The 20364-nt window shown below is 45.9% G+C and overlaps 2 protein-coding genes across 3 annotated transcripts in view; both read left to right on the top strand.

The window, feature by feature from the left end:
• The window catches only part of LOC147629967 (uncharacterized), a 75954-nt gene extending 56510 nt beyond the window's left edge, over positions 1 to 19444 (top strand). For both annotated transcript variants that reach the window (XM_086811520.1, XM_086811519.1), the window contains exons 9-10: positions 17393 to 17470; positions 17555 to 19444. In XM_086811520.1, the coding sequence (XP_086667646.1) occupies positions 17393 to 17427 (35 nt within the window). In that variant the 3' untranslated portion in view covers positions 17428 to 17470; positions 17555 to 19444. The remainder of the gene's footprint in view (positions 1 to 17392; positions 17471 to 17554) is intronic.
• LOC147629966 (uncharacterized) lies at positions 17537 to 19444 on the top strand. The gene has a single exon (XM_086811011.1). The coding sequence runs from the start codon at positions 17537 to 17539 to the stop codon at positions 19151 to 19153; it is 1617 nt and encodes a 538-aa protein (XP_086667137.1). The 3' UTR covers positions 19154 to 19444.
• Positions 19445 to 20364: the final 920 nt, after the last annotated feature.

Raw genomic sequence — 20364 nt, 5'->3', positions numbered from 1 at the left:
CCTGACACACAAAACGATGGGGCAATGATCAGATTTGGTGGTGCCAAGCATAATAGGAATGGTGCCTCCTCTGTCCAAGGACCAATCATCCACATAAAACCTGTCCAGACGTGCAAAGATGCTCTCATCCCCGCTCCTGCGGCGGTTATGCCAAGAGAAAGATAAGGAATTTGGCCTTCTTTGGAACTCATCCTCAGTCCAGCAATCCCCGCCAAAAAAGGAAAGCGTGAACCTCTCCCATGAGGTTCGCTCCAAAGGGTGTAAACCCCCTTCGCGTCCACCCTTCTTGTCAGAAGGTTGCTCAACCATATTAAAATCTCCTCCCAGTATCCAATGATCAACTTGGGGAATGACATTTGTAATGGTGTCCCAAAAGGCCACCCTTTCACCTCTCACGTTAGGTGCATAGATATTCAAGATTCCCAATTTTCTGATCCTCATGCATGATCAAGATCCACTGTGCTCTAGCAGGGATGATAACACCGTGCCCAATAACATGAGGCATAACAGATGCTGCCACTAAAATGCAAACACCCCTCTAGTCCCAACTGTCGAGGACCAGAAGGTGTGGCCAGAAAGCATCTTACCAGTTTTGCCACAATGAGATCTATCCAATTTGTGTTCCTGCAACAAAAGTACATCCATAGACCCTCCTGTAACAGCAGGGTGAAGCTGGTCCTTTAGAAGGCGCTTCCTACCATGGGTGGGAAGCCCTCCAAGGCCCTGAACATTCCATGAGACGATTCTCATGGAAGAGAAGAGGGTTTGACCCCCAATCTAAGAAGACGATGGGCAGCCTGAGGACGCCTCTCATAATGGTGGAGGACGGGATAATCCACGGGGGCAAAGTCCACAGACATGCTCTTGTCCAAGGCCTTGCACAGGACCTGCATATGTACAAGAAACCTGTTCGCCCTGCGGGGCATCAAGGGCAATGGCATCATGCTGCAAATCCTGCAATACATGATCCCCACTTGCGCTGAACATCCTGCATATCGCCCCCTCCAAGTAGAGAGGACTCAACAAAATCATCCTAATCTGAGATATCATGTCTTTGCAAAGATGCATCAGTTGGGTAGAAGTTGTCGGCAAGGCGTGGAAGGGGGGCACTTGAAGAAGCAGCCCAAAGGCAGACCTGATGGCCTCTAACATAGGCCAATATGCGAGAGGAAGACCAGGGAATTTGAGAGTAATCGGGAAACGGTTCCGGTCTACCTCAACAGGGTCAAATAGCTGGAGTAGGGAAGAAAGAATATCTTCCTCGGGCCCAATGGCAAAGGGTTGCCCTTCAAAACCTTTGATGCTGCGACCTCAGAATCAAAATCCACTTGGAAGAAACCTCTTCCAAGCAACCTGACATCTCGAAAGTGTGGAGCGAGGTCGGAGGCCAGAGACGCTAGGACCCAATCTCGAGCCTGGAGACGGGACGGGTGAGATCCAAAGATTCTGGCAATGAGGGTCGTTTTGGCGTCTTTCTCGATTTCGGCGTAGAGGACCGCGAGCTCAGCTTCGGAAAAAACAACGGTTCGCCTGGCCGAGGGAGATTGATTAGCCATGATGCTAATCGAAGAAAAAGGCCGACTTGAACCCGGATGAGGAGCAATCCGAACCAAGAGGAAGAGGCAGGCAAGGAGGCGGAGGAAAGGAAGGGAGGGTGGAAAGGGGCAAAAAGAAAAAAGAAAAAAAAGAAAAAAGAAAAAAAGAAAAAAATAAGGAGGAGAAAAAACCAGGCGAAGAAGCGCGGGGGAAGGGCAGCGTAGCAAAGGCTATGCAGAAGGAGGCGGTGGAGGAAGGAGAGGAGGCGGCAGGCAAAGAAGGGCTGGGGAAGGGCAGCGCAGCAAAGGCTGCGCAGAAGGAAACTGCCAAATAAAAGCAAGAGCTTTGTAACTCCAGCTTCCCAAAGAAATTCTCAAATTTGATGTGCTTAACCCCTGACTTAAACTCTTTGGCTTTCTTCTTTGAATGAGATCCTCCATGTCCATCAGTTTTAGCCATATGGAACTCATGGTGAGCTCTCTTTCCACTATCCCGAGCAACACTTGTAGATCGGGTGGAATTAGCATGATGAGAACGCTCTCGGCGTGGAGAGAGAAGCATGATGAGAATGCTCTCGGCATGGAGATATGGCCTCTTCTGAATCAACAGAATCTGCATGTGCTTCCCAGTGCGAGAAACCTTTCTTCCATTGGAGTCCTCAGATACATCCCTTTGTCCTCTTAGATAAGACTTGGCCAATTCACGAGGATCTTTATATCCCATCTTTGCTGCCATGGCCTCAAAGGCTGCATCATCTGGAGAAATTTTCCTTTTTGTACTCAACACTTTTTGCACATCTAGATCCTTTCTCAAAGATCTCCACTACATAGTCTCATCATGGTATCGTCTAACTTAGCGCTTCAAGGCCTTCAACTCAGACCTTACATCAATAAGATTTGTATATGAATTACCAACAGTCTCTCCTGCATTTGCCCTCTCTTGCTCAGGAGAAGTATAAGCGTTTCCAATAGATCCCTCGGCATGTGCCCTCTCTTGCCCAAGAGCCTCAGCTTGAGTGCTCATGTTATCTCTTCTGTCTGGTTAGCCAAGAAAAATTTTGTATGCCCAAAAATCGTCCTTTCTCAAGCAGAGCCCCCACCCACACCCAACACCCCCCCCCCCCCCCCCCCCCTCCGAGGTATCTTTATTACCAACAGAGTGTTCTGTTATACAAGATGCGGGTGCCTAGGAGTTCCACTCCTCAACTAGCACCAAATTTATCCAAATCTGTGGAAAACAAACAATACAAGATCTCGGTCACCAACTAGAGCAAGGCAGTCACCGACTGCCCAATAGAGAAAACAAATCCTTTGTCACCAACCAAGGCCAAAGGAGTCAACAATTGCTGTCCAGATAAAGCCAACCTTCGGTCACCAACTAGGGACGAAGCAGTCACCAACTGTTGTGCCGTGAAACCAAGCCCTTGGTCAGCAACCTGGGCTTACCTAGTCACCAACCTGGGCTTACCTAGTCACCAACTATTCCTTAGTTTCAGAGCTGTCCACACGATTGTGCAATTCAGCAGCTCCAAACAGGCCCAATACAGCACTTAGGCCAATCGTTTTGCTTCCCTTGAAGCTGTGTTGAAGCCGGGCACAACCTGTATCTGTTCCATTTCAAGGAAACCCTTAGAGTATTGCTGAAATCTTCTGTAAATCAGCACAGCCAGCCAAAAAGAGAAAGCAGTAGAGGAAGTCGACCAGCTTTAGGGAGCAGTTAGCAACTTGACTGGCCCTTTGTGGATTGTGCAAACCCGACCAGAAATAGAAGAGAGAGTAAACATTGTCAGCCAACCCTGTAACCTGTTTTTCAACAGCCGACCAGCCCTATTGACCCTATTCCAAAAGTCGACTAGCCCTGTAGCTCTTGTGAATGGAGTCAGCCAGCTTTACCACACTTCCTATTGCTGTCCACAGCCGATATAGCCTGTACAGAAGAAGTCGACCTGCTGCATCTGGCTGCCCTTGGCTTGCTCCACACCCCAAAACCTAGAAAAGCAAATCGTGTTTGGCAAAAATAGCCTGCAGGGTCACTTTTAGCAACTCGTGGGTTTTTTGGTCCATGCTCGGGTGCGCAAACCTAAAAATTGGTCCCGGTTCATTAAAATAGTCTAGCTCGATGTGAACTCTCTTATAAATTATAAGTTTGTCTGCCCAAACTTTAATGAATGTGAACCTGCAACCATAGACTTTAGTAAACAAAGAAATAATAATTAAATAAGGTTGTAGAACCTTTTGCATCACGCGAAGCATGCCCTGACTTTTCAGATTCTTGCTGGAGTTCTTACTGCCTTTAAATCCAGATGAGACTCCAGTGAGTAACGCATTTGCTGTCATAGCATTCTCTATCATCTGTGACATATTTGTTACTCGAGTCTTTATACAATAGTCACGCACTTCCTTGGGCAGCCCACAACGATACTTCTCCACCTGCTCAGACAAAGGCACTGCACGATAAGAAGTAACTGGGAGTAAAGCTTCCCAAAACTTATTATTATAATCTTCAAGATTTTCACACTTTGATGCATCCAACTTGTGCCATGCTGTCATTACATCCACCTCAAAAGTAGATGTGAGCCATACGGAAGAGAACACCTGTTTAAACTGTACCCAAGTAGATGGTGCTATGCCCTGCGAAAGAAGAGTAGACCACCACTGCAATGCATTGCCTTTGAGAAAAGTCGCAACTTTTCTCACTTTAGAGGACTCCGTGTAATGACCACCAGAAAAAGCAGCATCAAACTGCTGTAAAAGGGTAAGTGCCTTTAATTTATCTTTGGCCCCACTGAATGTATCAAATTTCACAGCAGCTCCCCCTTCCTTATAATCTTTCGCCTTTCCCATAGGTTACCTGTCCGTACAGGTCAGTAAAACCCTACTGTACCTGTCCGTATAGTCTTTGCAGCCACCTGTACCGTATAGGTCAGCACTTGCACAGCAGTCGCCTGTTGTATGTTCCTGCCAGCGCAGCCTGAACCTGTACCTGTCCGTACACATGTACCTGCAGTCGTACAGCAGCCACGTGGAATGTACTTGCTGTCCGTACCTGCCTGCGCCGCCTGAATCTGCAAACTGCCAGCCGTCTACACTCTGGTCGTCAGCGTCGCCTGCAACCACAGCCGTCACCTGCTCTGTACGGCTAGGTCTGTACGGCCAGTACCCTCGCATGTAACTTGCACGCTTCCCCGAGAGAGAGAGAGAGAGAGAGAGAGAGAGAGAGAGAGAGAGAGAGAGAGAGAGAGAGAGAGAGAGAGAGAGAGAGAGAGAGAGATTGATTTTATTAACGTCTTCCAAAAGACCGAACTCGGCCTATGAGACAAATCGGAGTACCTGTATGGGGTATCCTCTGTCATCCCAACAAAATGAAAAAGTACTGAATAAAAAAGCTGAATCTGGGTGTGCAGGGGATGGAGCTCTATTACTAGGAGAATGCAAAGCTATATGCATGGAGTATACAATCATGATATGCAACCTAGCTAGCTCCATCCTGTACCATACTGGGGGTATAAAATGGTATACATCAGTGAAGGGGGTGTCCACAGCTCCGTGAAGAACATGCCTGGGTGTGCTCTGAAGCGAGCCAGTCGCTCCGCACCCTCTCTGTGAAACTGAGCTCTGATCTCTGTCATCTCTCTCTGGTATAGGCGTGGTGTCCGAAAGCCAGGTGTCCTCTGTCTCCTGCGGGCTCTAAGTGTCTCTGCTCTCTGGAGAGTAATTCCCTGCCATGTAGGGGCTGGGAGGGGTATGGATCTCCAAAAATATCCTAGGCCACTTACATTAATATTTATTAAAGTTCCTAGGGGCCACTTAGGCCTAGGGGCCACCCCAAGGTTCAAACATTACAAATATTAATGTCCTTGGTCCCCCCTTCACACCTGAGGATGTCCACACATCATTCCCTTTGTCCGGGCACCCCAAATATGAATCATTTAATATTTATTTTGCTCAGCAACCACCATGCGCACACTTGTGTTGTTCCATTTTCACAGGGTCATGACAGGAAGATTTCACCCAAAGCCACACGATTTGTGTGAGTTGATGTAAGATCCCTGCAAGATTCAACCTAATACACACGCACAAACAAGATTAGAGAAACCCATAAAGGGTGTAGGCAAGCTCACCAACCAACCGCAGGTGCGTGTCCGCAAATTTCCTTCGAGCCAGTGGGCTAAGGTTCCACTCCCATGAGTCCATGCAAGTCAGTCTTGGCGCCCCGTATCCCCAGTGCCTACCCTCAAGGGCCCTCGGCAAGACTACCCGTGATCCGCCATGTCCATGGCAGGAGTAAGCCTCTTGGTCTAGGTCCAGACCACAATGAATCAGTAATAACCCAAGACTCACTTATATAGTGCTTTTTAAATAACGGTCTAATCATAAATAGCCAATAAGCTTAGATTTATTAATATTGAACCTTAGTCACCCATCTAAGACTATTTTTCCTTATCCTAGGGCTCCCCTAACCCTACTGGATTAGTCCTGAACCCCAAGACTAGGCATATAACATTCCTCCCCACTTAGGACATTCCCACTCTTGAAAATAAATGAAGGAGAAACTAGCCACCTTTATCAACTGTCTCCGAAATCAGGTTTAGACATGTCTATCCAATTCACATAGCCATGTATCCAGGAAGAACCACAAAAACAGAACCTTCTCAGCGGGTCCCTAAAGAATATAAACCATCCTTCAATCCTCCAACTCCTCATGGAATTGGAAACTTGAAACGACCAAAACAAATATCTGCTAGCTGTAACATAATATCCATCCTTTCCAGGATCTAGTGAATCCTCGTACCTAGGGGATATCATACCTCTCTCCCTCTCAGAGACTCCTAAATATCAAGCATTACAACTGTGTCTCTTTTAAGCTATCAAAGTTTGAGGGAATCTGCATTTTGACCCAACTCCTACCAAACTACAACTCCAGAACTAGCAGTTGATAGCCACTATGCAGGCAAATATGCAGTCTCTTCTCCCTCCAACCACCACCGTCACACGAGCTCAACCAGATCTTAGTAAGTATCATGTTAAGTGTGATCATGCTGCAGTCATGCAATTCATTCATCAATTTGTAGCATATTTTCCATTGGCAAAGGTTTCAGATCCTCAAGATCGTGTCCACCTAGCGGCATCTCACCTTTCCGGTGAAGCAGTTACCTAGTGGCAGCATTGGTCGAGTCTACATATAGACGTGATCACAGGGGCTCCACATTATGTATGAGACACCTTCATGTCCGATGTCAAAAAACAATTTCTACCTCCCCAATACACGACCAACCTCGAGGATGAGTTTTACAGACTCTCCCAAAATGGGTCTCCCGTATTGACATACTCTAATAAAGTAATCATGTCAGCACAATAGTCAGGTATATCCGAGAAGGATAAATTGAAGCATCTCATTAGAGGTTTGGATACTAATATTAGGTTTACTGTACGTAATTTTGAGCCACAGTCATATGACAGGGCTCTCACCCTCGCTCAGAATTAGGAAATGATGCTGAATGGAGGTAAGCCCGGGCTAGCACCAAACCCCAACAGTAGTCATCCACCACCCAACAGTTATCATCTCAGGGGGGGAAGGGAGCTTACCCTAGCAAAGAGAACAAGAAAGATTCCTAGAGCACAACGCGGTTTAAGGGGAAGAACAAATGTTTCTTCTGCCACACCGTGGGGCATGGCAAGAAAGATTGTATCAAGTGGCAGGTTGTACAAGCCTCCAAGACCTCTGCCTCCACAGAAGCCACCGCTATAGCTGCATCTACACCTCCCACATCGGCCACTAACGCCATCCAACTCTTACCTGCCTTAAACACAGTATCCACAGTGATATTTGATGATAAGTAGGAGGGTGAGGTTGAGGAGAAAAAGAAAGCCTTCATTCATGCTTATGGCACAGTGAAGGGACAATAATTCATTGTCCTCTTCAATATGGGCAGCTTTGAGGATGTCATTTCTCCTCAGTTGGATAAGAAGACGAGTGTACACTTGTACCCTGCGAGGGCAAAAGAGACCAAAGGACCAAATATATGAGAGATCAGAGTAAATCACACAGCATGCAATGGTGATATGTATATAAATGATAAAGTCCAGTACAGGAGCTCTACGTGAGACTCCGAACGAGCAGAGAAGGCTTCTGTCCCAAAAACGCAGATAACAGTCCCGAAGCAAGCCTGATGTAAGCACCGATATATGCCTGATGTAAGGCTGATGTGAGCTGAGATGTAAGCGCTGATGTAAGCGCTGATGTCCTGATGGCTGCTGAAGTAAAAACGCAGAAGTATGCTGAAGTGAAGTGTAGATGTATGCGGCCTGTACCAGTAGCAGTAACCGGAGAGGAAAAACGCTGATGATCACCCCTGATGTAGGCGACCAGTTCAGCAAAAGAAGAGAGTATGTTCCACCTGTCATAGTAGGCGGCCTGTACCAACAACAGCAGCCGGAGAAGAAGAACGCAGATGATCTGCCCTGATGTAGGCGACCAATCCAGCAGCAGTAGGGAGTAAAAACACTGAGGTACAGACCCGAAGTAAGCGACCAGCAGGGAAGTACTCTGGATGGATGTGTTCATAAGGATATGCCTCATATTTATATGGAAAGGGAGGGTGCTGGTCGGCCAGCAGATAAAAAGTGAAGTTGAAATGACTAAATAGCCCTTTTTGGGCTGGGTAAAATACCCTTCTCACACACCCCCTCTGACACCAAGAAGGGATCATGAGAGAAGAGGGGAAAAAACAACTTTGGTTGTCGAAGATGAGGATTCATGTGATTTGAGACCGGAGTAGAGGCTTCTGAGTTGGGAGGTACTGGAAGAATGCCACAATGCAAGAGGTTTTCACATGCATGAACACCCATTTTTTGGGTTTTCATTCATACATGCGCCCCAAACACAAAAACAGAATGCTGTGCATAGGGAATGCAAGATGGAAAAAAATGCAATGTAGTGGGTTTTCACATGAGCCGTGCCCTCATGGGGTTTTCACCGACTCATGTGCCTGATACAAAAATGATAAAAAATGTGAAGGGAGAGAAAGATCCCCGTCTCAATGTGCGGAGGATGATGGTGGTGGACCGATGCCAATCCGATCGCGAAGACGCTCGAGAATGGGGCGGTTGACAGACTTCGTAAGGATGTCTGCATGGTTGTCCGCCGTGGGAATGTATTGGAGTCTGATGGTTCCAAGCTCAACCTATTCCCTGGTAAAATGAAAATGGACACCCACATGCTTGGTACGGTTAGAAAAAGTAGGATTGCCAGCAAGGGCAATCGCACTCTGACTGTTGACGAAGATGATAGAAGCGGTGTCAATGGGGTCGCACATCTCCGAAAGAAGCTGACGAAGATACATAGCCTCAGTGGTGGTGTCATAGAGGGCCCAGTATTCGGCTTCAGTGGAAGAACCTGCAAAATGGTATCTTGCTTTTTGCTATACCAAGAGAAAGGGGCAGATCCGAGGGAGTACAAATAACCACCATGAGAACGTCGGGAATCGAAATCACCAGCCCAGTCGGAGTCCGTGTAACCACGCAGGGTGATCCCACAACTGTAGTGAAGTCCATACAAATAGGTACCTGCTAGATAACGAACAACCCTCATTGCTGAACTCCAATGTGGCCCCTTAGGAGCATTGAAATACTGACTTAAAATGGATGTGCAATAGGAGATATCAGGACGAGAATTTGTGAGCCAGATTAGTTTCCCAACCACTTGGCGGTAGGGTCGCTCTTCATATGGAGGCGAGTCCACTTCCTTTGACAGTTTGACGGTGGGATCCAATGGAGTAGCCACAGGGATAGCACCATCAGGAAAGTAGGAAGTAATGTTGGAGACAATACTTTTGTTGAGACACAAAAATACCATAAGGATGTTGGACCACCTCCATGCCAAGGAAATATGAGAGAAGACCGAGATCAGTCATCTCAAAATTCGTCTGAGCTGTGCCATGATATAAGCCATTTTGGCTTGATGTGAACCATAAATAATGACGTCATCGCCTCTTTGAGAATGCCATTTAAAAAGGCACTCTTAACATCCATCTGATAGACTGGGGTGAGCAGCCAGATTGAGTAAAAGGTGGATTGTCATCATTCGAGCAGTGGGTGCAAAGGTCTCGTCGAAATCATCTAGACATAGACAGGTTCACACCCGGTCTTCGCACTCACATATCTCATAAGGCTCAACAGCTCGCACTCATGGAAGGCCAGATTTCAACGAGACTTCATTGTGTCACCTATTTTGGGGGATGATGATTCTCAACATTCAGTGGTTTAGGGATTATGCACCCATTTCTAATTGGAGGCTGGATACATTCACTATTGTTGATGGTGTTCTTGTGCCTGTCTTGATTCGTGGGATTAGAGCATTCTAGGTATTCCACTCATCTCACACATCCAGGCCCAAATAGCTATTAGAAAAAGACCCGAGTGCGCTTTGATTGATGTTCGTAGCCAGCAGTCTACTGTTCAGTTAGCAACCTCTTTGAAGCAAAAGCTGGATGGTCTCCTAGCACAGTTTCAAGACATCATGCTAAAGGTGTTGTGGCTAGAGGACTCAATTGTTTTTTTTTCCAAAAAGGAGACTTCTATTAAGTATGAAAAATTTTTACAAAATGGAGATTTCACACCAAGCAAGGTGGAGATCTCAACCAATCAGGAGCCCTGTGTTGCCAATAGGGTCCTGAATGAGAGGATGTGAAAAAGATACCAATGTCCCACTCTCTCATAAACTGGCCGCGCTTCCTCTCTGAAGCCCTCGAAGATCCCTGGATTCTAGCCCAGGTAGCCATAATGGTGTTATAATATCACTCCAAATCCTGCAAAGACACTGAGAAACAAGAACGGGAGTACCCTCAATGGCCTCGGTGCATCTAGCCTTCCAGATATTCCAGGCTGAGATGATAGCAATAATCTCCCAAGAGCTGTCTAACCTCTATGCCGGAGGGACAAAGTGTGAAAGTGGCAAATCCTGAAGACAACAGTGCCGAGCAACTCCTTGCCTAACCATAATGGCCAAGCTCCTGTCAGTCCCCTCGAATCTCAGCTGAGGCCCAGACTGTGTCAACCAAATGATAGAACCAAAAGAAATGATAGCATCCCTCTTAATCCTACCAAAGAGGTGTGCAATTGCAGACCAAATCCTCTGTGCTTCCTTCCATTCCCATAAACAATGGTAAACTGACTCCGAAACTCCTGCACATCTAGGGCATGTTGGGCAAGCACCAGTAAAACAGACCTCCACTAATTGGTGGCCAGACCACCATGAAGAGAAACCCAAATAAAGGAAGAAATCTGTGGCTTTCTATAAGAATGCCACAATCTCCGCCAAAATACCCTCTGAATGTCAGTCAAAATGCTGTAAGACTCCCAATGGGGTCTAGGAGTAGGGACACTCTGAATGTGTCCCAAGATAAGATGTCTGGCATTCCACACCGTATAACTGAAAAAAGGCATGCTTTTCAAAGGGTTACAAGCATCCTTCCACTCCCACTCACCGGGGTCCCAATGCAAATGTCTGATAGGGCAGCCACCATACAACCAAAGGCTAACACTCTCTGTGATCATCCCTTGGGGGGGTGGGGGGGTCAACAAAGACGTGCTTCCCTAACCTGCCAACAACTCTGACTGGACGAATCTGGGGGCTCTCAATAAGGTCTTGCACGTCACATCTGTCCAGCTGCCATCCATCCTGTAAATAAAAAAAGACCGGTACATCATCCTCCCTAGGCAAGGGGAGACCCATAACTTGAAGAGGAACACCTGTCCCAGAAAAAACCCCAAACCAAGAATGATGACGGCCTTCCAAGAAAGATCCAGTAATCCAGTGGTTGGGAATGGCTGCATCAATGTGTGCAATCCTCTGGCTAGAGCCTCTCAAATGTTGCGTGAGGACTCAATTGTTTGAGTTTCGACAAGAGAGCTCTTATGTCTCGTCGAGCTTGTTTGCGATGGTTTACACAGCTTCAGATGTGAATATGGTGTATTTTTATTGAGATACTCCTTAATTGTTTGGAATTCTGTATTCATGTGTTGCATATGTTTGTTTGTGGAAGCTTGTGAATGTATCACACAAGTTAATGGATTGCCGTGTGGGTGTCATTTGTAGGATGCATCACTCGAAAAGGCGCTCGTCCGAGATCTTGACCCCTCTCGGCCGAATGTGGGTGTGCTCTTGGCACGATTGGTGTGAGGACTGGAAGCGACTCTGGAGTGAAACAGGCAGGGTGGTGCTTGGTGGATAAGTATGCGTGGTGCAAGTACTTAGATATATGTGGCTCTTGACGTCAGTACTTGGAGTGTTCGTGCTTGTAGGAAAGGTGACGACCATTAGAAGCGACTCCTAGGATTATTTGGCACTTGTGTTGAGATGGATGTGAGACATTGTAGGGCTCCTTCGGTCACAGTGGTCTAGGAGTGTTCGGACTCATTGGTGCGTATCGTCTTGTTTAAGGATTACGGTCATGGTGCGAGAAGATTGATGATGATGAGGTGACACGGATGTGTTACTTGGATATTTTTTATGTGATGTGTGACATGGACACATGATATATGCATAGTTTGAAAAGAACAGTGTGATGTATGTTTTCTTTTGGAAGGACTGTTTTTATAAAGGAGAGTGTGTAAACTCTTGTTTTTAAGTGGTGTGAGAGTAAAATGGCAATTTTTGATTATGGTTCGTGAGTTCACACTAGCTCTATAGGTCTAGTGAAGGGTGGAAGGCTAGACCCATGGTATTGCATGGGGCTAGGCTGAGCCTATGTATCTGGTCGAAAACACTGGAAAGTGGGCAATCACGTGGACCTGAGAAGTGGATACTTTCCAAAATGAAATAGAATTGTGTAGAATGAGAAAAACCTGGGAGCCTAGTTGGCACATCAGGAATAAGGATAGACGCATTGCCATCATAATTGAGGAGTTGGGACATCTTGTTGAGCTCGGAGGAGCCGCTCGATGTGACTTGCTTGTGAGAATTATGAAGGGAAAACACTTAGTTTAATCATTCACCTTTCCTGTGTGAGGATTGTTCTAGTCAAATTGAGAGGAGCTGACGCAATAGCTAAGCATTAGGACATTGTGATATGAAGATCCGAGTGAGTCGCTATACCCATAGTGTGATTCCATTGCCATAGATAGAGGGGTAGGGGTCTCATAGGGAATGTCATTTATGCAATCTAAAATGTAAAATCATTTTAAATACTACTCGATTTTTTTTGCTATTTTTGATCCATACATTTCGTAATCCGTTTCAGATTCTCGGCAATGAAACATTTCCTTCAAGTATTTTGAAAACCGTTCTGTTTTAGAAGCGAAAATGTTTTATGCAACACTCCCTACCGATGAACTTATAATAGGTCCACTTCGGATGGGTGATAGCTAGCTGATGGTGGCCTTGGACGGGGTGGATGAGGTGGTTGCCATGCAGTCCTAACGGGAAGAAGCCAAAGGAAACTACTTCCTGTCAAGTGAACACGGCGCAAGCGGGCTGCTCAAAGTGAGAGAAAACAGGGAGACATGAGAATAAAGGGAAGGGGGGGGGGGGGGGGGGGAAGGGGGGGGGAGGGAAGAAAAGAAAAGAAGAAAAAAGAAAAATAAAAAAGGAACAAGAGAGGCACTCACACTCCGCCTGCGGAGTCAATCAGGAGCAAATGGCTTGATATCATTCATACCCCCATGGCCAGTGGGGGAAGATACAAGGTGGCTCTGACCACATGCGAAAGCGGCGGGAACCCTTTTTGAGGCTTTGGCGGCCTGGCCCTTTCCTTACAGATAGAGGTGGTGAGCCCACTTGGCACTACAGACCACCTGAGTGGTTATTCCCTCCCCCTCCCCCTCCCCCTCCCCTTCCCCCTGTATGAGATAGCCTTTTCCTCATAGAGCGGCCAGCTAGAGGAGAAGAGAAACTTTCTCCACCCCTTGAGTTCTTGATACTCACCCTGCTGATGGAGGTGAGTTCATATCTAGCCCTTCATGGTTGTATTTAGCCCTTCGTGGCTGTTTTTCTGTTAAGAATCTTTTTCCCGCCGCGCGGGAGGGGGGGGTGGGGGGAAGAGAGAGAGAGAAGAAAAAGTGGGGAGAAACAAAGGAGAGGAGGACAGGGGGAAGCCTATAGGTGTGGGGGAGAAGCAAGGAGGGGACGAGGCTAGTGAGGGGTGAAAGGAAAACTGCATAGGGGGGGAGGATAGGAAAAGAGTTGGCAGTCTAGAGCATAGCATGGCAAAAGAGGGAGCGGAGACACCCAAAAACGCTAGGGGGGGAGGAAATGCAAAGAAGCAGATGAGGAGGGGGGATGGGAAGGCAGGGGGCAACTTCTGAGGATGGAAACAACACAAAACTTGTTCATCATCATCAGATAGTTTTTTTGTAAGGAGTAAGAGTGATCTGGTGTCCCATGTAGTATCCCCTGTTGTATGTTGTATGGTTACCCGTATTGGTGGGAATTCCTCATCTAAGTGATAAGAATCCCTCATAATTTATAAGTTTTTATGTCTTTATGGTAGGCAATTGATATTGCCTGTACCTATGGCCTTCAAGAGCATTCAGGATTATGTAGAATAGAAAATAGAGAGAAAGTTGGACATCTCATATGTGTCACAACTTTGCTTGCATAAGAAACCATTGCAAACTCTTATATTCTGTCTTGACTAGAAATTCGTCCACTACGAGATATTTTTGGAGCCTGATCACACATCATCCATATTACATTCCAAAAGATAGTTTTGTAGCTTGTAGTCACCTGTTCTCAGATGCAATTGCATGGTCCTCGTGGTTGAGGATTGCTCCAGTGCAATCTCCATAAGAATCGCACTCAACCGTGATTGGCTTCTGTAGATCTGGCATAATCAATGTGGTAGGTCTTGCTTAAAGATCACAAAAAGATTTTACGTTAGGGTTGTCCACTGGAAACTTGCCTTCTTATTAGTAGGAGACATGTGCAAAATGCCCAATGAATCTCCTTACTGCATATATTGTCTTTAGCTCATGCCAATCTGCTATTGCCTTAGCTTCGTTGGATCCATGTGAATCCCCTTCTTGGACATGATATGTCCCAACTAGTGGTTCTTTCTCTAGAAGAACTCTTATTTTTGAGAAAGAACTCAGTCGTCCTGCCATCAATGTGCAACTTGTGCTTGGGAGGTAGGTCAAATACAATTTACACTCAAATAGCAAATGCCAGAAGCTACAATAGCTTGGCGCACACTAGATGGATCAAATCTCTAATAAGATTGCGCAGAGTATTTCTAAAGTAGGTGTTTAATTCCTTAAAATTGCAGATAGCACTTTCTTGAGATCTGGACGTACATATGCTGTATGATCCTCTCTCACATGTATACGGTGTACATAAACAGAGATATAAAGAAAATTCTTACCCTTAATGTAATATGTTACATGCAGGGAAAGCTCAGGCTGGTGAACAATCATTAGCACAAAATAGAATCAAGATAGAAACAGGAGCTGTCAAGCAGTTATATAGAATGCACCAAACAAAAGGAAACTATCTACAAGGGCAAAATATTGAATATGTAAACACTCTGTCCACTGTCAGTCATTTTTTAAAAATGGGATGTATTATTTAGTCATAACCATAGTGGGTCCAGCGGAGGCAGGTTTGATGGGTACTGAACCCAAATTCTTACCCTGGGAAGCAAAATCCTCCACCACCAGTCTGCACACCCGTGGACATGAATTGCCAATTTAAAGAAGTATTTTGATATAACAAAATAAGGAGAGTACTCAACAAGTAGAAACAAGATAAAAGAGAGAGGGTGCTGAAATTGTAGAAGGAATCATAATCTTAAGGAAATTCACATGGATTCATTCTTTTTTGTTAACAATGTAGCACATGGTGTAGCCAGTCTATAGCGTGAGATGCAGACTTATTCTAGTGCACTTGTGCCAAAATCATGATAAGGACTGAACCCTGCACAGCATACACAGCACAATGTGCAAGAGTGCCCTCATATATCATATGAGGACCCCCGTGTGCCCATGTAATATACTGTTGTCTCCTGCTATGAGACATAACAACTGCAATCATCTGCCTGTGCTTTCAGACTATGCATCCACAAATGCAATTCTGAAATGTCTCTCATGGTGCTGTGCATTTGAGACAATCACGGGATGGCACTCCTCTAACTGGTTTCCACTTGTTAACAGGAAATCCACCATAACCCCTTTCTTAAGAAAATGCCTATCGATGTCAGTCCATCTGTCATCGATTATTGGAGTCATTCCAAATGATGGGCTGCCTGTCTAACTCATCTTGTGCCTTGGAGAGAATACCTCAAACCAGGCCTCCAGTGTGCGCCATGCCAAGATGATGGAGACAAGAGGAGGGGAAGAGGGTTGGTCTGAAACAGACCACACTCTCATTTATTTTATTTTATTTTTTCAGAAAGGAGACCTTTATTAAGTATGAAAAATTTTACAAAATGGAGATTTCACACCAAGCAAGGTGGAGATCTCAACCAATCAGGAGCCCTGTGCTACCAATAGGGTCCCAAATGAGAGGATGTGAAAAAGATACCAATGTCCCACTCTCTCATAAATTGGGCGCGCTTCCTCTCCGCAGCCCTCAAAGATCCCTGGATTCTGGCCCAGGTAGCCATAATGGTGTGAATAATATCACTCCAAATCCTGCAAAGACACTGAATAATATCACTCCAAATCCTGCAAAGACACTGAGAAACAAGAACGGGAGTACCCTCAATGGCCTCAGTGCATCTAGCCTTCTAGATATTCCAAGCTGAGATGCTAGCAATAATCTCCCAAGAATTGTCTAACCTCTATGCCGGAGGGACAAAGTGTGAAAGCAGCAAATCTTGAAGACCACACTGCTGCGCAACTCCTTGCCTAACCATAATGGCCAAGCTCCTGTCAGTCCCCTCGAACCTCAGCTGAGGCCCAGACTGTGTCAACCAAATGATAGAATCAAAAGAAATGATAGCATCCCTCTTAATCCTACCAAAGAGGTGTGCAATCGCAGACCAAACCCTCTGTGCTTCCCTGCATTTCCATAAACAATGGTAAACTGACTCCGAAACTCTTGCACATCTAGGACATGCAGGGCAAGCACTAGTAGACCTCCACTGATTGGTGGCCAAACCACCATGAAGGGAAACCCAGATAAAGGAGGAAATCTGTGGCTTCCTATAATTGTGCCACAATGTCCGCCAAAATGCCCTGTGAATGTCAATCGAAATACTTCCAATGGGGTCTAAGAGTAGGGACACTCTGAATGTGTCCCAAGATAAGATGTCTGGAATTCCGCACCGTATAACTGAAAAAAGGCATGCTTTTCAAAGGATTACAAGCATCCTTCCACTCCCACTCACCGGGGTCCCAAGGCAAATGTCTGATAGGGCAGCCACCATACAACCAAAGGCTAACACTCTCTGTGATCATCCCTTGGGGGGGGGGGGGGGGGGGGGGGGGGATGATGGTCAACAAAGACGTGCTTCCCTAACCTACCAACAACTATGTCTGGATGAATCTGGGGGCCCTCAATAAGGTCTTGCACATCACATCTCTCTAGCTGCCATCCATCCTCTACAGAAAAGAAAACCGGTACATCATCCTCCCTAGGCAAGGAGATACCCATAACCTGAAGAGGAACACCTGTCCAAGAGAAAACCCCAAACCAAGAATGATGACGACCTCACACTCTCATTTATTGGGAACGTTATCCTGGAATGTCCAGGTCAGTTGAGGTTCCGCCTCTCTCTGTTAGCGGGATCACTAGGCTCTATGACATTCCTGGCTGGCTGTCTTAGCAGTGATTGTATTTTTTGGTTGACCCCTGCTGATGGCATGCTATGTTATACTGGGGAGGAACCATTATAATAATCTGATTGTTCTATTTATATCAGCTTGGGAAAGAGGCGAGAGAAAAGCTGAGATTTAAAGTGGAGCATGCTTTGTATCGTGTGCAAGAGCAGCAAGCCAAGGTAAGTTAGGGCTTTTTTAAAGCTAGTTTTTTTGGAGGATTCCTGTTTAAATGAATTGAATTTTGTATGTGTTTCTGGTTGCAGACTAGGTCCAAAGCACCCAGGTACTCCTTCAATCTGAATCCTAAAATCTTTGAAGATGATGGGGAATCCCTCCACCAAGAGTTTGAGCTAGACACAGAAGACACCCAACCGGCAGCCCTGAAATTCTACAAGAACATCCGTGCCGAAGTCTTGGAAACAGCTGAGCAACTAAAAAACCTCAAGAATACTGCATTGAAAGTAGCAGGGATTGAGGAGAGAGGAGAAGAGAGCATCGACAAACTAGTCTCTTCACAAGAGAATGACACCAGTTATGATAGTAGGATGGTCTCCAACTCAAATATGCTTACTGATATCATGAGAAAGAGGGGAGGACCTGCCAGAGATTTTTCTGTAGAGGATACCTCAGGACATCAGATAGTAGAAGGAACCACTAAGGCATGGATTCGAGACCAGCAGAAAGAGCAAAGGCCAGGCATGCAAAGCCAACCTACACCACCTCAACCCCTAACAAGCTGGCCTCAGCAAACTCAAATGCCTGGGGTAAGGCCATCTCCAGAGTCTTTTTATCAGCCACAATCTCAAATGCCCGGGGTAAGGCAGCTTCCACAATCTTTTGATCCACCACGATATCAAATGCCATTAGGAAGGCCATTTCCACAATCTCAATTTCCTGGATCGAGGCCACTACCGGAGTCTGTTGTGCCACTGCAATCCCAACCACCAAGAGCTATGGCACCATTAGAGTCTTATGAGCCACCAATGGAAGGATTTCGAGAGCCTATGCCACAATATAATTCAAGGCCCATGAATCAATCTCTACCAATGAGGCCCACAAATCAACCTATTGGACAAGCAGGACCCGTTTCTCAGAGTTTCTTACCTAGAGGTTTCCAGCAACAGATGAGTTCCATGCCACAACCACCCACACCCAACTGGTCAGTGCAACAGCCTGCTGCACAACCCATAACACCGCCAGAAGGATTGAGGCTGCCTCCACAAGCCATGGGCACAAGTGGACCAACTAGATTTATGTCACCGGGCACAATGATGCCACCACCAGGGGCAACGATGGTAAATAGGCAGCAACCAGGATTAAGCCCACCAGCAAGCCAAATACTACCTATTTTTACACCGTCAAGGATGCCAATGAGTCCACCTTTAGGGGCAGGTTCACAACAATATATGGGATCCCCTCCACAACCTTTTTCACCTGGAGGGATGGCCTCACAGATGCAGCAGATGCCGATGCCACAACAGAGCACATTGCCTCGTATGCAAGCAAGAATGCCTCCCCAGATAGCTTCAGCTTGCCAAAACTTCCCAAGGCCAGCTCCTCAGATGGCTTCAGCTCAACAAAACTTTCCAAGGCCAGCTCCTCGAATGGCTTCAGCTCAGCAAAACTTCCCCAGGCTTCCTCCTCAAATGGCATCAGCTCAGCAAAACTTCACCAGGCCGCCTCAAATGGCATCAGCTCAGAAAAACTTCACCCGGCCCCCTCAAATGGCTTCAGCTCAGCAAAACGTCAGCAGACCCCCTCCGTCTGATGGTGGGCTTCCATATTCTCCTCAAATGACTTCAACGCAGCAGTTCATGGGGCGGCCTCCCTTTGGTTCTGGGCTCCAACATCCATTGTCATGACCTAAGCATTTTGAATCCTTCCAGTGTAAAAGATTTACCCTATCAGCCTTGCCTTTTATACACTCTTTAAAGGAAACAAAAGATGGGAAAAAGTTGTGATGGTTGGTAAGTAAAGGTGGTAATTAGGGTAATAGTTCATGATCTTTGTATATTATCTTAGTCAAAAAACATGAAATCAATGGCAGCTGGTGCTGGACATTATTGTGATGCAGGCCTGTTTTTTATGGCCGATGGTTTTATTTTTCATTTTAATGTTTTCTTGACAGCCAGTTTATTCATGGGTATATTGCATCACTTTCTTCTCTCACATAGCTTTTGGTTCTTTTGTAGACGTTAATACAACCTCTCTCTCTCTCCCTCTTAACAAAACACACACACGCACTCACTTGCCGTGCGCACATGCATACAGGTGTCTTTCTATCCTAGCAGCCGCATTGGTTCACTACCATCTCGCTCTAAAATGGTCTCATACCACCACTCCGTAGTACGGCCTCTCTTACAACCTTGTCGGTTGTTAGTGAAGCACCTCACAAAGCAGCCTAACTGTCGTTTCCCTTCACAATCAACTTATCAAGTCCACAAAGGAGGTGGCAGGGGGTACCAATCCTTCAAATGCCTGGTATGGTGATGAATTCAAGGCAACAAAATGAAGTTTTGTGCACCATTCACCACCAGGCCAGTCAAACTCCGTATGGACATCTTGAGTTTTGAAACAACAGGAGTTTTTGGCAAAAAAAAACAAAAAACAAAACCTATCAGGCATCTCATGCAGTTGTAACTCCAAAGAGTTCTTCAAAGTGTCGAATTTGTGCATATACAGATGGGCTGCTCGATGCACCTCACCAGCCTTCTATTGATACTGTGGATATGGATATGCCTCGACCAACCTAGTTGGTTTCCTATGGCTATCCATCACGTCTAAAATGGTTACCCATGACTACTAGACTCTTTGCACCAATTCTTGTAGAGCTGGTCAATGAAGCCACTTGCAAAGGACTTTCCAAATCATGGTGAGTGAAAATAATTATACCTATCGTTAAGGTAATTGATGACTATAGGTCAAAGAGGTCATTTGAGCTACAATAACACTATATAAGTTACTAATATAGAGCAAGGATTCTTAGAGGAGATGCATATAGCACTATCGAAGCCGATAGTGGAACAAGAATGCTGATTTTCTCTTACACTTTATGTATGCAGTGTGATATCGT

Source organism: Cibotium barometz, chromosome 17 (genome assembly GCF_041138505.1).
Source record: "Cibotium barometz isolate CiBa-2024 chromosome 17, ASM4113850v1, whole genome shotgun sequence".
NCBI lineage: Eukaryota > Viridiplantae > Streptophyta > Polypodiopsida > Cyatheales > Cibotiaceae > Cibotium > Cibotium barometz.
This window is presented reverse-complemented; position numbering and strand designations above follow the sequence as displayed.

Excerpts from the sequence above, each read along its gene's own strand:
- LOC147629966 (XM_086811011.1), top strand. The coding sequence starts at position 17,537 with ATGTGTTTCTGGTTGCAGACTAGGTCCAAAGCACCCAGGTACTCCTTC.